The sequence below is a fragment of the Lathamus discolor genome, chromosome 9 (assembly GCF_037157495.1).
Source record: "Lathamus discolor isolate bLatDis1 chromosome 9, bLatDis1.hap1, whole genome shotgun sequence".
NCBI lineage: Eukaryota > Metazoa > Chordata > Aves > Psittaciformes > Psittacidae > Lathamus > Lathamus discolor.
In genome coordinates this window covers 4,432,600-4,448,126 of record NC_088892.1, presented here as the reverse complement: position 1 = coordinate 4,448,126, position 15,527 = coordinate 4,432,600, and the positions used below count along the sequence as shown (strand labels likewise).

General features: G+C 45.6%; 1 protein-coding gene across 1 annotated transcript; it reads right to left on the bottom strand.

The window, feature by feature from the left end:
• Positions 1–3,248: 3,248 nt before the first annotated feature.
• Positions 3,249–11,470, bottom strand: P2RY10 (P2Y receptor family member 10). The gene is made up of 2 exons (XM_065689874.1): positions 10,969–11,470; positions 3,249–6,494 (listed from the first exon to the last, which is right to left on the bottom strand). Exon 2 carries the CDS (start codon positions 6,490–6,492, stop codon positions 5,470–5,472), a length of 1,023 nt encoding a protein of 340 aa, XP_065545946.1. The 5' UTR covers positions 6,493–6,494; positions 10,969–11,470; the 3' UTR covers positions 3,249–5,469.
• Between the last annotated feature and the right edge of the window lie 4,057 nt (positions 11,471–15,527).

The following is a 15,527-nucleotide window of genomic DNA, read 5'->3' as shown; positions in this document are numbered from 1 at the left end:
AACTGTCCTGTGGTCAGTGGAAATGCAGTTACTTAAATCCATCGGTCAACATCCTCATGAAGGCAAAGGCAAGACCAGTTTATATACAGTTTATATACCACCCTTTATAGACCTATCTATGCGCTTCTTCATTACCACTTGCTTATCCATCATGTAAATGCATCCTGCTAGCAGCTAGTTACCTGTGAATCCCCACGTCTCTTAGCTGAGAACAAGGTGATTTTAAAAGACGTTGGAGTTATTTATCATTCCAGGTTTTCTTCCTGTGCATCTTTCTCAGCAGCTGATGTGATCCTTGGAAGAAAGCAGAGTGCTTGTGTATTTGCAAAGCGTTCACAGAAGAGAGGTTGGCACCGTGCCCTATCCCTCTCCAGAGGTTAAAGTTTTATCCCAAAGTGGCTATCGTATCAGGATATCCTGCCTAGGACATCCTACTTCTGTGTCCACAGCACACATCCAGCGCTGTATCCAGCCCTCTCCGAGCCCTATTATTAGGAATGTATTTACAGCACATCTGGCTGTCAGTGGATGTCAGACCATGGGGAGGGTCATACTTGCACCTCAGGGTTCATAACCACATTGATTCCTTCCCCTGCCCATAGGCTTTTTGGAGTAATTTTGCCGAACATTGCAATGGTCCTGGTTGTAAAAGACTGATGGATGGACAAGCCTCAAGCTTCTTCCTACTATGTATATTAATCAACTTTTCTGTTCTTTTTTCAACTACAAGCACATTTTTGTTTCGCGTTTCTGTCCTTCTGGCTCGTTACCGACACTAAACATGCACTTTACACATACAATGTTCTACTTTCAAAAGCAGAAGACACAAAGGAATTTTTAAATAGCTGTGAGACTTTATCTAAGGCTTCCAGATAAAGGTTGTCTTCACCTTTAGCCTGGTATCCTGTGGGCAGAAGGCCAAATGCATATGATCAGCATCTCTTTAAGCACTCAGCACTTAGAAATATCTGACAGGATGCACCTGAAGGATGTATGAAAAACAGTAGGCCATTCAGGAGGAGGAGGTCTTGCCCACGCAAAGCAACTCACCCTTGTGCAGAGACTTACTGCAGCTTGATTGGAGCTTTGGCGTACGGCCCATGGGGCTGGGGGAGTCCCTGGTGTCCTGCAGCACATAGACCCTCCTGCTACTGCACACTGTTCTCAACACGGCAGCATTTTCAGGAAGCTTTGATGTATTTTTACAGCAAATAATTGTTGGTCCTACCTTTTCGGGCTAAGGCCCTGTCACAGACCCAGCGTTTTTGGTCAAAATGCACCAGTCACATCTCTGAAATCTTCTAAATGCAGTGAAGGGGTTTCATATTGTTGAGCTGTTATCCTGCATTTACAGCATATTTAGTGTTCTACTGTGCGCAGAGTGAGTAACTTTATTTAAGGAAAGAAAATGAAGCTGAGGTACCAGTAAGTTCCTGCAGCTCAGAACCTGAGGCTACAAAGAGGTGTTAAATCTCATGGGGTTTCTTTCTGTGTACATTTGATGTCAAGCACAGGAGGCCCTTTCTCAAGCAGGAGAGGAATTACCAGACCTCTGATGCCGGTTAAGAAGGGGTGGCCATTTGCTGGCACTGCAAAGAAGCACGTTTTCTTTTGCTAGCTAGTGCATGGCTCTTGTTCTAGAGAGGAAGAATGTATCATGTTGTAGTTTTGCACAGGGCTGTGCCAGCAGGGGACATGCACTGCTGTCAGAGCAGGTGGCTTGGAGACCTCAATATGTTTCCGTCCTGTGAACTTCCTTTTGGGATGAGGCTTGACACAGGGTTCCTCCACACCAGGTGCCAGTGGAGCCCTTCAGGTCCATCCTTCACAAACCTGCATAGGTGTACCCAGCCTCTTGATTCAGTTAAATGCTGTCTTCCTGTGGCATCTCTGTTTAAGTCATAGAAAGCCCCAAGTTGGTCCAAAGACTTCATTTTGTGTCTGCTCAAGAAGGTTGAAGATGTCTCCTTGTAGCTGGTGGGCCTGGCCAGTGTGACCAACACAAGAGATAACCCAGGAGCAATATCATGTTTATTATATTGACAACAGGAAATAATTCCATGGGTTACGGTCACAGGAAATGGGGTGAATTACAGGAACTGGAGCTGGGCACGCTATGCCTTTGAAAGTGTGAGAGCTCTGGCATGCAAAGCCAGAACCTGCAGCCCCACATCTTGCATTGGATCCAGCAGTTCTCAGCCATGAAGGCAGCTCAAATACAGTCTTCAACGCCAAGACTGGATTTGTCTACTCTTCTCTTGAGGCACACTGCTGAAGTTTTGGAAGACTTGAACCTTGAGTTTCACATATGGGTTTGTGGAGGCCAAATTGATGATCTTTGATAACCTACCTGCTTTCAGATCTCTTCTACTTTGTGTTGTTGCTCTCGTGGCTAGCTCACCATCATGACCATCTTGTCTAACTTTCTGTTGTGGTTAAACCCCATCCGGTAGTGAAGCACCACACAGCTGACTTAAGTCTACCCCAGCCAAAACCAGTGCATTTTCCCACACAGTAGAAGAGAGCATTAGACCAATTTGTCTCATTTCCTGCACATCAAAGTGGTTTGACTTGAAAGGCTGAAAGTGTTGAGTGTGTGACTTCCACAAAGGCTGGGGCTCAGTATGCAAAAAGGACCATTCTAGGGGGGTCTAATGGAGTTCAGAGAATGAGGCAGGAAGACAAGGAGAACATGAGTAACCAAGGTGCATGCCATCATGGTGATGGGGAATGTTAACCCTCATGGAGACATCAAATTCATTGTTAAGAGTGGGAGAGCCACCATCACTCTTTGGGCATTCAGATGCTGGAGCAGGTATGCCCATGATGTGTTACAACTTTCATTATGTAGGGGATTATAGAAACCAATTTTTGCTTTACTAATCTTGTCAGCACTGTGAGTGCTTTTTTAAGCCATATAGCTTTGGATCTGCAAAAAGACTGCTGAATGAGATCGAAAGAAGTGGCTTCTGCAGTCCTGCAGTCACTCATCCCCACATGTTCATGCACCACCCACAGCACAGCTATTCCTATGGAGGACCTTTCTCTTCACCCAAGTACCTCTAAATCTAATGTAAGTGTTGTAGTTTAAAAAATGTATAAACACCAGTCATATGGGGTAGAAATCTTTCTGCAGGCAAGCAAAGAAGCAATCTGTTTAAGAATATTAAGACTTGATGCACTTCACCACTTGAACTCCTTGATTCAAGGAGGAGCTGATCCCATAAGTGATAGCTATGAAATTCAGCTTTATATTTGAAGAAAATGCATTTATTTTTTAAGCATCAGGTTTTGGAAAGAAAAATGTAGAACAAGCTACATAGTTACCATAACAGTGCCTTTGACTTGCTTTCGCCTGATAAATGGAGAAGTGTACAAGAAATCACAGTAAACAGCTCTCAGTCACATGCTAAGTGATCAAGGTCAGTAAAAATCCTCGTAACAACCACTGGAACTAGTTTCCTTCACTGACAATACTATATAGTGTTCCGCTTATGAGAAAACTGCTAAATCGGCAACAATTCTGCATGCTTAACTGTGTACCTGAGCATCGATCTCCGCTCACATTTTTAAGAGACTGCTTGCAGTGTGTGAACGTGTATATCATCAGCGTAACAAGCTGCCCTTTAAACCAGAGAAAACATTTCCACTGACTTCACTGGGAGGTGGACTGTTTGCTTTCCCTGCAGCTCTCTCTCCAGAAAACTGTACAAGTCTTCAATAGTACTCTCTTTGTGACGGTTACCTCCTTCAGATAGCCATTATTTTGGTATTTTCACTTACAAACATGAAAGATAAGTTCCTCATACTGTAGCCACATCGTCTTCTCACAAATGGGAGGAGAATTACAAGAGCTTATTGTATTGAATCAGTATGTCTTCACTGTCTTTTAGAGGAGCGCCAGTGTAATGCTTATTTAAACCTGCCTATTGTTTGCTTTTTTCCCCATTTTATTGTAAATCAGTCAAGTGGGAAAATACAAGATGCAGAAAATTTCTAGCTTGAGTTAAAATGTAATTAAGCAGAATGGAGTAGTTAGATTTAAAATATATATTTGGCGAGTGTTTCTGGTATTTCTTCTATTTTTGTAGCAACATGTAAGATACTGGTGGTTACGGAGAGCTGTACACATTCTTTTTGAAAAAAACATGGGTTTTCAGAGGCAATAAATCAGTGTGAGTGTTCAGCCAAACAGTCTCCAGGCGCCATAAGGATACCCTTGACATTACACAAAGTGGGTGAACTTGGCTGAAGAGCTGTCACTAATTTTAAGTAAGGGGCGAATGGCATCCTTTCTTGTCACTGCTTTTTGATATCTTTATAGCTGATTTTGAAAGTGTAAATTGTGAAGATCACAAGAGGAGCTGGTAAAAAAAATTACAATAATTTACTTGAGGAATTAGCCTATGCTCTGTTACCGAAGTCACCTTGGCAAGGACACCTCTCTGTTTTAGAAGATGTGCCACTTGAACTCATGGAGCTGAGGTTTTGTGGGGCAGAGCCATTGCAGGTACCTCTGGGCCCAAAAACACCACACAGAAGAGAGCAAGGACCTGAATGCTACCACTGGTGTCATCAGATCCACCGGCACCAGTGCTGAGTCCGACCGTGCCCAGTCTGCAGCATGCTCCTGGCGATCCTGTTTCTCAGGATCCAAAGGCAAAGGCCACGTGTTGGTGCACCCCTTGCCAACACAGGCAGCTTCAAGGGGAAGAAAGTTTCTTGGAGAAAAAGAAGATCTTCGAGGAGCCATTGGGAGAATTTGTCTTGCAGAGGGTCTCACACCCGCAGTAGGTGCAAGTTACAGGATGTATCAGCAATTAAGGAGCAAACTCAGAGCTTGGTGAGGAGGAAATAATGAATGAGAGCAGGAGGGGGAGTGAGGGAAGACGAAGCAGAGGTAAGTGTGGTGACCAGTGCGATGCACTCAGCAGTGGAAAGCCGAGGCTGCCATGCCGAAGCAAGCTGCCAACCTTCATGCATCTGCAGCACTGACTGCAGAAAGAATAATGCCATTTATTGTTACTGGCCATTTTCAGGTTCTTGTATGCATTGTGTGTGTTTAGCAGAGATGATGCTTCAGCAGATGTCAGTGTACGAATTTGAGATTGTCTTTGGCTTGATCATAGAGCCATGGAGGTGGGAAAGTAGAAGAAAAACTTCTGGGAGGTCTCCACCATTTCCTAGCGAAAGCTTTGTCACTCCCTCCTGTACCTTTTCTAGCCCAGATAGGTCAGGCATGTGTGGCACAGCACTAAGTGTAGTCACGCCAGTGAGGCCACTCTTCAGCTTCCTACAACTGGGTCTTAAACAGAGTTTTATCTTCTGCACACCAAAAGATTTCCACTGCCACAAAACTCTCCTGCAGAAACTTGCAGGATTTTCCACAATGGAGCTGGTCATCAAGTATCATGGAACAGTCCCAGATTTCATACGAAATAACTTCATCCTTTTAAGCTGGCTTTCCTGTCATTCCTTAATTGATGAGGCACTCTCTTTGCTCATGAGCCGGCTCCTGATGACCATGCTGCTGTGCTTTGATATCTGGTCCTGAAACTCTGAAGTCATAAAGAAATACAGGATTGGATCCAAACAGCAGTCCAGACTTGCAAGACTTAAGCAAAAAGGCTGGGCATAGAGCGTGATGGTACTCAGGAAGCAGTCTGTAATGACGTTTTCTTTCACCAACATGTAGAAAAAGAAGTTGATGTGGTATGGTGCAAAACACACGCAGAACACGATGGCACACATGGAAACCATCCTTAAAGCCTTCCGCCTCTCACTGCTGTTTTGAAGTGGTATCTGGAAGCCTCGAAGAGAGTCTTTTGTTTTCCAAGTACAGAATAAAATAATGGTGAGTGGGCCAATGAACCCAAAGAGCTCTGCTGTGCCCATCATCAGCACAGTGGCCAGCTTGCTCTCAATCTGCCGGACTTGAAGGTCTGCAAAGCAGGTATTTGTGGTTTTGGCTAGCCCATAGCTCCGCATGATGGGGAAGGGTAAGCATGCCACCCCAACAAAGACCCACACCACAGCGCTGATGGCTACGTCGTACCGCCGCTTCCAGTCCTTGGCTTTGAATGGCTGGTACAAGAAGAAATACCTCTGAATGCTGATACAGGTGAGGAAACAAATGCTAGCGTACATGTTAAGGTACTTCAAGTAGAAGCACAGTAAGCAAAGGAATCTCCCAAAAGGCCACGTGGAGTTAATATAATAATATATTCTCAATGGCAGCGAGAGGACGTGAGCCAGGTCGGCCACAGCCAGGTTGATCATGAAGATGACGGCTTTGTTGTTCTTGCTGATGAAGCGGCACAAGACCCATAGGGCAGCGCTGTTTGCCAGGAGGCCAGGGATGAATATGAGGGTGTACGTGGTGGCGTACAGGTTGTTTTTGAACGTTATGTTGTGGCTGGAGCAGGTCTGGTTGCTGTGTGTCATGACTGCGCTGCTGGAAACATCTGTTGTGGTATAGGGTGGGTGGATCATTCCTGTAGAGAACAAAAATAGGAGCCGTAAAGGCAAAGGCATTGCAAGAGCTGTCAGTATTCATATTTGCGTTTCCTATTGGACTATTCTATACGAAGTAGAGGTTTGGAAATGTCTTCTATATAAAACATCCTGCTATCTTCCCCACAGCTGCCCTTTCAGAGGACTCCAGCTACTCACACAGAGGTGGGGGACCATTCCTATTGTGTCAGTCCCTTTTCCCAGCTGTCTGAGTGCAAAGCATGGGTGAAGCTGTGCCATATTGCTAACAGAGGAGCAGCAGAAGCTGCCTACCCCTTTGGCCATCTCCTCAAGGCCGTATGTGGTTTTGTCTCTGGGTAGCAGGGCAGGCATACATGGAAGAAACGTGTGCCACAGCCCAGCTTCTGCATGTGAGTAACCACGTGGCCCAACTAGCAAAAGGTGGGTGCCAACCACTGAATCATAGCTGTCATTAAGCTGTAGGTTAACTACTGGGTGGGTGGTGTGTCTCCTGACCCCATCAGTGGACCTCATGGACCCCCCTTCTCTGGCACAATGGGGACAGGATATGTGGGAAAGGGTAGCAGTGAGAGGGCTTGAGAAATCTGGCTGGTGTAAATGCAGCCATGTAAATGCTCCTGAAACGTGCTGCCACGTATTTGACGTAACATCACAAGCAGAGGCCTAATCTGATCCTGAACTTCCATTTCTCACCACTCCATCAGCCTCAGTTTAACTCTTATTTTCCATCAGATAATTTTGGGTTTAGATACTACCAACTTCTGATTTTCTTTTGATTCACACAAGTAGGGATGGCAAAATGTCACATGTTGACTTGTTGGGCCATATTTTTGTCAGCTTGTGTAACTGGGACTTGTCTCAGTAAGGCAACACAGGCGGGAGGAGTTTGGTTTTATCGGGTGTTTCCCCATAGGGTTCTGCTTTTCATTATAGTGATTCCCTCCTGTGTCTAACAGAACATTTAACATTGAATATCAGCTTCCTATTTCATGTGGCACTGCAGACACTGATTCATTCTTTCTGACTCATATCCTGCTCCATTGGCAAGGGGCATTTGCCAGAAGAAGCGTCTCTATAGGTGCATATTAGTAACTTGTACCCTATTACTAATGCTTTTTTCCTTCATGTTACACAAAAAGAGAAGACTTTAGAGCTCTCAAGTGACAAAGAACACAAATAGCTGTTTTTTCAGCTTGTTAATCTGAGCAGTGCTTGGACTTGGCAGCTCGTACAGACACTGCTCAAAGCTGCTACTGAAGGGCTGTAATTCAGGCCCCAGAAACACCCAGGCCATGGCAAGATCCCAGCATGGCACAGAGGCCACCCTCACTACGGATGCAGTGGCTCTGGCTGATGCTGATGGTGAGCAGGGGCACCTAACCACTGCTTCTGAGGGCTCCTCAAACAGATGCTGAGGCCAACTTTCTTTTTAAACTTGTCTTTCACTCTCCCACAGTCTTCAAAACGCAAGGTCGACGTGTTTGTCCCCTGCAGCACCCCCAGCTTCAGCAGCTGGGCTGCATCTTTCAGTTACACCAAACATCAAAGAAATGCTGCAGTCAAGAAACCCGCTATCTAATCACCTTCATTGACCAAGATGGCACAAGTGCATGGAGGAAAGGTGCCCTCCCAGTTTGGTTTTGTCCCTCCAGGGCATCCCTCCAGTCTGCTGTTTGCTCCCAGGAACCTTCGCTCCAAGGCAGCTCTGTGATGAGATGCTCTGCTCCATGCTCCCAGCTGCTCTCCACCCAGAACACCCCAGCCTTGCTCTTCTCATGAGGCCACAGTATGCCTGTTAGGAAGGAAGGTGCTGGAAACAAGGGAAAAGATGCACCTGGTCCATGGCCTTACCTCCATCAGGACACTGACAGGGAATGGACAGGGCATGGAGATGAGCCCTGGGTTGTTCACACAGGGTGTTGCTTCTCAGGGCAGTAAATTCAGGTTACATCCCATTTTTTGAGAGTCCTATGAATTTCTGGTGCCCGGGGAGTTTGTGCTCCCTTTCCATCTGGTTTGTCTGCAGCTCTAACTGGACATGCTATCAGCTGCCTTTGTCTCCAGTAAGAGCACTGCTCACTACACCCAATTTCTGCCCCTTCGGTTGACCTCCCACTTTGTGAAGAAGCCATTAAAAAGCCATTTCCAATGTTACAAGCTGCCTGGTTTCCCTTGGATGTCAAGGTTACACTGACTGCCTGGTGCTCCTGCAAATCACAAGTGCTTGGTGGCCGTTGAAACTGTGGAGGATTAGGTACATTTGCAAAATGTTCTATTTTAGGGATGCACTTATATTTAAATGCTGGCCACTGGACACGTGTTCTTCAGTTCAAATGAGTCATAACAGTCAGTTTGCTTATTGAGATCCCTAGGTACAGTTAGCCCTTATTTACATTTCATGTGACAGCTAAGGACCAGACTGCAGGGTCAGCAATCAGAATGATCAAGTTTAGGCTGCTGACTCAAACCAGCCTCTAAATGGAGCCATTTACAATAAACCACCATGTCCAGGATGCAGCTGCTGTAACATGAGGGTGATGCTGAATGCACATGCTTGACACCAGAATTCAGCCTTCACTTTCTGATTGCAGCAACCTTGTCCAGGCATGTGGATCAGCACAGGGCTGGGCTGCAGCATGCCTGGGACCATGGTGGAGCCCACAGCATGGAGAGGTTACCCCTCGGCCTTTGTCTTCATTTGCTAATTGTCCACAAGGTGTCAGAGTTAATCAAGATTTCATCTCCTTGCCCTCCTCTTTAAGGTATTTTTTCAAACCTCACAGGACCAGGGCTGTCTGAGTGGTGGGAGGCGGAAGTTTGAGTACGATCTCCTGAGTTTGTGATGCTAACTTCCAGGGTGACCCCAAATTGGAAAGCTCTTGTGTTGCTGAATAACTGATATTAGGGGGAAAAAACACTCCCAGAAATACTTCTCCTTGCTGGTATTTACAGGTAGAAGAGTGCTGAAAAGATGCGCTTTGATGGAGCTTATTCTTATTTCTGAGGCTGTTGCAAGAAGGACATAATTAAGTGGGCACATTATTGCAGCTGAATGTTTGGAAACTAAATGTGGCATTTCTAGGAAAAATCTTGATAGGACTGAGGAGCATAGGAACGTCCATCAGCAGACAGGTTAACTGATTTGGGGGAGACACAAGTGCCTCTCCACTCTGCCCTCATTGCACGGCCATAGATGTCTTGCGCTATTGCACTCATACTTCGGTATGAAACCTCTGCAGTCAGAAGTGGAACGCTCTACAGTTAAGGGTACTTTTTCCGGTGGTGTTCTTCTACATCAAAGAACAGATCTGGGCTGCTGATCCCTTGTGATGAGTTGTTTTCGTTTTGCAACACTAGTCCAGTTCTCATCTCTGGGGCTCAGGCAGCTGAAGGGCAGGGCATGCACACGCAGCAGGATGCTGGCAGCCTTGCTGGGGCGCTTGCTCCAGGCTGGCTGAGGGCTGTACCATGGATGGACACCCATCATGGGTGCGGTTTCCATGGATGGTGGTGTTTGCACCAGTGCCAAGGTCCCAGAACTTTCACTGACACCAGGAAACATGCCCTTGAATAAAAATCGCACTCCTCCTTCATGCATCCTACTGCTCTAGCCTGCCACTGAAGTCCTTTCCTACATTGAGCTAGATTTGACACACCGACTCACCTTCGGTGTGATTCCCTTTTGATTTGCTTTAAGAAATTTCGGATTCTGGGGCTGCCCACTGTGAATCCTGCTGGAGCTGCCACACTGCAGATGTGCTCTTTTCCTGGGCTCCCAGAGCCAAGCTGCCAGTGCAAGTGAATGCAAGCCCATCAGTAAAGCACCTTTTCCAAAGTACAGTTTGAAAGCTTCGGTGCATGAAGTTAAGTTTTAATCCTGATCAGTGACTGCAGTTGGAATTATGAATTAAGACTGCCTCTAGATTTTCATTAACAAAAGCAAGTCCAAGCACTCTTGCTATTTAGTCATGTTGTGACCCCTGACTATTATTACTTTCCTACCGCTGCAACTCAGTCAAAGAGCACTGGATGGCACAAAGACATGCAGCATGTAGATTCTTTTTTTCATGATAATATGAGCCACCATCAGAAAAAACAGATTTGCAAGATTCCCTTTTTGTCAAATATGATTTTAAAATAAAACATATTCCTTGAGAAACCAGGCAAAAGAAGGAATTTGTGCCTAGCAGAGCAGATGGAGAACCACTAGTTACTCACGTTACAGCATTTTGCTTTCTCGTGCAACGGCAATTTCAAGCAGCTGCTGTTTCAACTCCTCCATGTGCTCACACAGAGGATTGGTGCACATGCAGAGCTGCCGGTTTTTTCAAGTCTCAAAGTGCCACAAATTTCCTCCTGGAAAGAGCCAGCCCCTAGGGGAAAGCTGGAGAGCGCGACATTTTCATCGGAGGCAGCACAGGCTCATTAACGCTGGTTCTAGATGGCAAAGAGTGAGCTTAAAAGCAGCCTTACCTTTTCAGGCAGAAACCCAGCTACATGCGACTGTGCTGTCGGGAGGAAGTGGAGCGTCCCGTCTGCACCACACCAGCCTTGTTTACACGAGCACAACGACCTACATGACATCATGGGGTGCTGCAAGGTGCTGCTTTGCCTGTGGCTCAGTGCTGGGGCGGGTGCCTGCTCCCAGCCCCTACCCGCTTCTGTGGGACTTGCTTGCTCCTCTCCTGGCCCTGCTGAGTTCGGTCCCAGCCAGGCGTAGGCACGGTTGCCCCAAAATCACATTGGTCCTACATGTTCCCTCTGCTGCTGCTCTGTTGGGACGGCTCAGCATCTCCTGGGCTGCTGTGTTGAAGAAGGTCCTAAGCGGAGCTGGGTGCTGCTCTGTGCAGAGCACCCCTGCCTCCTTTCCAAGCACAGCTCCAAGCTGACCATGGAAACCCTCACAAGGTTTCTGCTTGGTTCTCCCGGGGAAGTTCAGCCTTGCTCTCGCCTCCTGACCACCAGGCTATAGCCGGTCATTGCTGCGTGTGAACTTCAGCTGGTGCATGCTCTGTTTCACCTGACACAAAGTCCTCTTGCTGATGAAGTCTGACTTCCCAATGGCTTTTTATAGCGCTCCTATGATCTTTGCTTGACATTTCTCTTGAACTAAATAAGCAGGCAGCTCAGTTTACACTTGGAACGTGCTGCTATTGAGGTCAAACAGTGGCACTTCTGAAACTGTTTCATGCAACAGAGTGGAATCCAGGCTCACTCTTATCCCAGGCAGTAAATACAGTACCAAGGCTAGGACTTCGCCCACTTAAAAGATCTAATTGTTCGGATTTCCATGAAGCCACCAAAAATCTGACCTGTTTTGCCTCTTCAGGATCAGCCTCTGGCTTACAGTATGCAACTGTCCCTGTGGCTCAGCAGTTATGCTCTCTTCTCTGTCTTGGTTTAAGACCATGAAGTAGAACATCGCTGTGGCTACTGCCTAACTTGGGGATAATACAGTTGTTGATGTCTGACTGCTCAGAAACCTCAGAAACCCAGAACTAATGGCTCTGATTCAAGTAAGAATGCCACAATAGCCCCCCCCTAAAATGCAGTGCTGTGCTTTACAGACAGTCCTGTTTCCATCAATTGTCAAAGGAGGTTGGTAGAAGTTAGGAGGTTGTCAGATGTTTATTTTCAGATTAGTTATATGGGCTTTATGAAAAGCAATAGTAAACTTTTGGCCAATGTTGCGGTGTTTATCAGTACATCCTGTTTAGCTGAGTTTTAAAGTTTGTCAGCAATGGAAACATATTTGCTGGAATTGATCCAGTCACAAAGTTGTCTTTAATATAAAACCACTGCGCAACACTCCGCAGGCCAACAAGCTAAGAAGAGCCTGATCTGGGAACAGCAATTCAGAAACAATTCCCTGGCTGACCCCACCAGTGTTTGCAGAAAGCAAACATTATCACATCTTCTGCAGGTGCTCTCTTCTCTGCATGAGCTTCCGTCTCTCACTCGGTTGTCACTAATAGACCTGATTGATAGCCGCAGTCTCTGTAGCAAGGAAAGATGAAGTTGATTATAGTTGCGCTTGTACATGTGAAACATTGCAGTGACGTAAGTCAACTGTAAGAATCTAAAAGGATGCTTGTGAAAACGCACTGTGTACTTAAGAACCTGAACTTACTGGAGGGATTTTGCAGACAGTTATACTGGTTGAAGATGTACTTTCCCTATAGATCTATTTTCCCTGATTATGCGGTTAAAACTTCAATTTTAGCATGCCAAAGACTGTTCCTGCTCTTGGTTGCTGCTTACCGGAATCATGAGCTTGCCAGGCATATTCGCTGCCATAATTACCTATATTAGAGGAGAGCTTGGCTCCTGCAGAACATGGGCAATATTTCCTGGAGTTCAGAAAAGGGGCTGGACCTCAGCTGTGCCTGTGCTCTCTGGGTCGGTCACTTGTGGACCTTTCCCCAGGTGGTCTGCAGTATGTCTTTAGTGTCCTCCACCACGGAGATGAGAACCTTGTTTGGAGCAGCCTCCTTGGGAAGAGGATGCCCAAGATGCTGCAGCCTGTAGAGGTCCCAGTCAGTTTGGGAGGCATCAGGGTTTCACCACAGCAGCAGCCTGGACGTTAGCTGCTGCAGCACATCGGTGCCAGCACTGCTGCTGTTCTGTGATGCATAGTTAAGCAATACACGCTCTCATGGCTTGAATGAAAAAACCAGCTCCACATTTGTGTGTCTGTTACTGTAATGTGCAAGAATGCATGAAAACATGTAGAAACAAATTACAGCCCTTAGTAGGAGCCAGAGGAAAAACAATTCGATGTCTAAATTAATATTAATATCACTAATATGATATGATTATTAACATTAGCCTGAAATAAAGACACAGAGTTAGATTTCATGCCATGGCATGGACAGCAAATCTATTCTGCTGACAACTCAAGCCTCCGTAGTATGTAAAAGCAAATACTGAGTGAAAGATAATACCAAGAATTTGTATGAGTTTGGTCAAAAGTTGCACTATAACAAGCAGAAAGTAAGTATTTCTATCCTGATTGTCTGGCTTCTGATGGAGAATTAGACGGGAATATTTAAAGGAGTACAATGACTTAGGAAGTGAAAAGCATATATGCGGATTAAAGTGTATAAATGTGTTGTTTATTCTAAACCCCTCGTGAATGCTATGATCAGATAACAGAAAGAGGAACACACGATGGCAAACATTTCAGCATTCTCTACTTTTATCTGCGTATTTGGGCCCCCAGATGGTAATCAGCTTTTCCTTTTCAAAAAACAAGTAGGCATATTGAAAAGGTAAAAACTGGGTGTACTGTGAGAAGTAATTTCTAATTGCCTGCCTGTGTTTTTATGGCAACTGAAAAATCATTGCTCATTAGTGACTTTTTTGCTGTTACAGAGCTACAGTTGCATAGCACGGTTAAATCATGTTGCTAATAATTTCCTCTGGTCCTAATACAGATGCACACATTACTTTTGTCCAAAGGAGAGGCAGATTCTGTTTGAAATAGATATGTTTTTAATCCAAAATGGGAACATTTCCTAACAGAGAAGCCTGCTGGGTCTGCCTTAGTTCATCACTGAACACATCCCACAATACTCACTCCGTTCCGTGGGCTCCTGAAACTGCGAATAGATAATGAATTGAAAACATTCACATCCAAGTCTTTCTGGTAACAAAAATATTCCTCTCCGACAGCAGAAAGAGAAAGGAAATCTTGGAATGTTTTCGAGTGTGGGGTACCCAAAACCATGGAAACTCAGCCCAGCTTTTATTCTGACCAGCTGAGCACCTTGGAACTCTGGAAATGGAAGAAATGCAGATTTTTCTTGTGGGAAATCTGGGGCTTGCCAGTGCCAGCCACACGTATTTGCCCATCAGAACCGTTGCTCTTTTGTTATTGTTATTTAATGCTGAAGTTCTGTTTTTCAGCAGAAACTAAAAAGGAGGAAACAAGTCTTCACTCTAAGACACCAGAGCCTCTGAGAAGTATTTTCCATGCAGCTGATACTAAAAATACCTTCACTGGTTGTCTTTGCTAAAACAGCTTCGCCAAAAAGGCTTTGCCATCCTTTACAGTTCAGAATCACCTGACACACAGAATCCAGTAACTATGGCCTTTTGGAGGGGATAAAAGAAGGGGAGGGAACTGGGGGGGGGACGGACACGGACGGACATGTGTGCTTATTTTTGTCTGTGGTGATTTTAATCTCTTTGCCCATTTTGTCCAAGAGGCATGCAAAAGTTCTCTTTCCAAGGGTGCGAGTAACCCTATAGTAACAGCTGCTGCAAGCCTGCACAAGTGATTCTGTTTTCTCATCCGCACAATGTATTGAACACCTTCACGTGCCTTTAGGATCTTTATGCTAGCTGCCATGGCTCAGTGCCCAGCAGGGTTCCTGGAGGAGAAAGACTGGCAGAATCTAGTGAGATCCAACTAAATGTAAAGGTTATACAATTAACAGGCTGTAGAGCACCTCTGCACAAGGATCTTCTAGCATCAGATCATCATTCTAAGGAAACTAAAACCAGCTTAGAAGCTCTCTGCTAGAGTTATGCCAACTCTTACATGCTGGTGACTAACCCCTCTTGTATTGGCAAGCCAATCATAAGAGTAGTGGTAATAAAGCCTGCAATAGTGGTGTGAACTTGAACATCCTCAGGTTGCTGCCAGTGGTAACCTACCTGAAACAGAATAAGCTGTCTTTCAGGAAATGAGATTTTGAACCTGTGTTGGAACCAGTCCCATGCCCGCAGTGCAGGACATCAGATGCAAAACTGTGAAGTGCAGCAGTGCCTGTGTCAGCAGGGGAAAGCTCATGAAACTGGTGCGGGAAGATCCATGCTTCTGAGTTCAGGTATTTGCATGTTTGTGGTACTTCCTCTCAGCAGCCCAAAGGAGTTCCCATCCGTTACATGACATTGCTTAACCAGCGTAGGAGAGCACAGCATGATTTAACACAGGCGGAGAGGCAGAGAACTGGGCACCAGGAAGGCTGGAAGGAAAACAAAGCTTCTTCAAAAGCCATTGGTGTGCCAGTGTCCCAGATATTGTC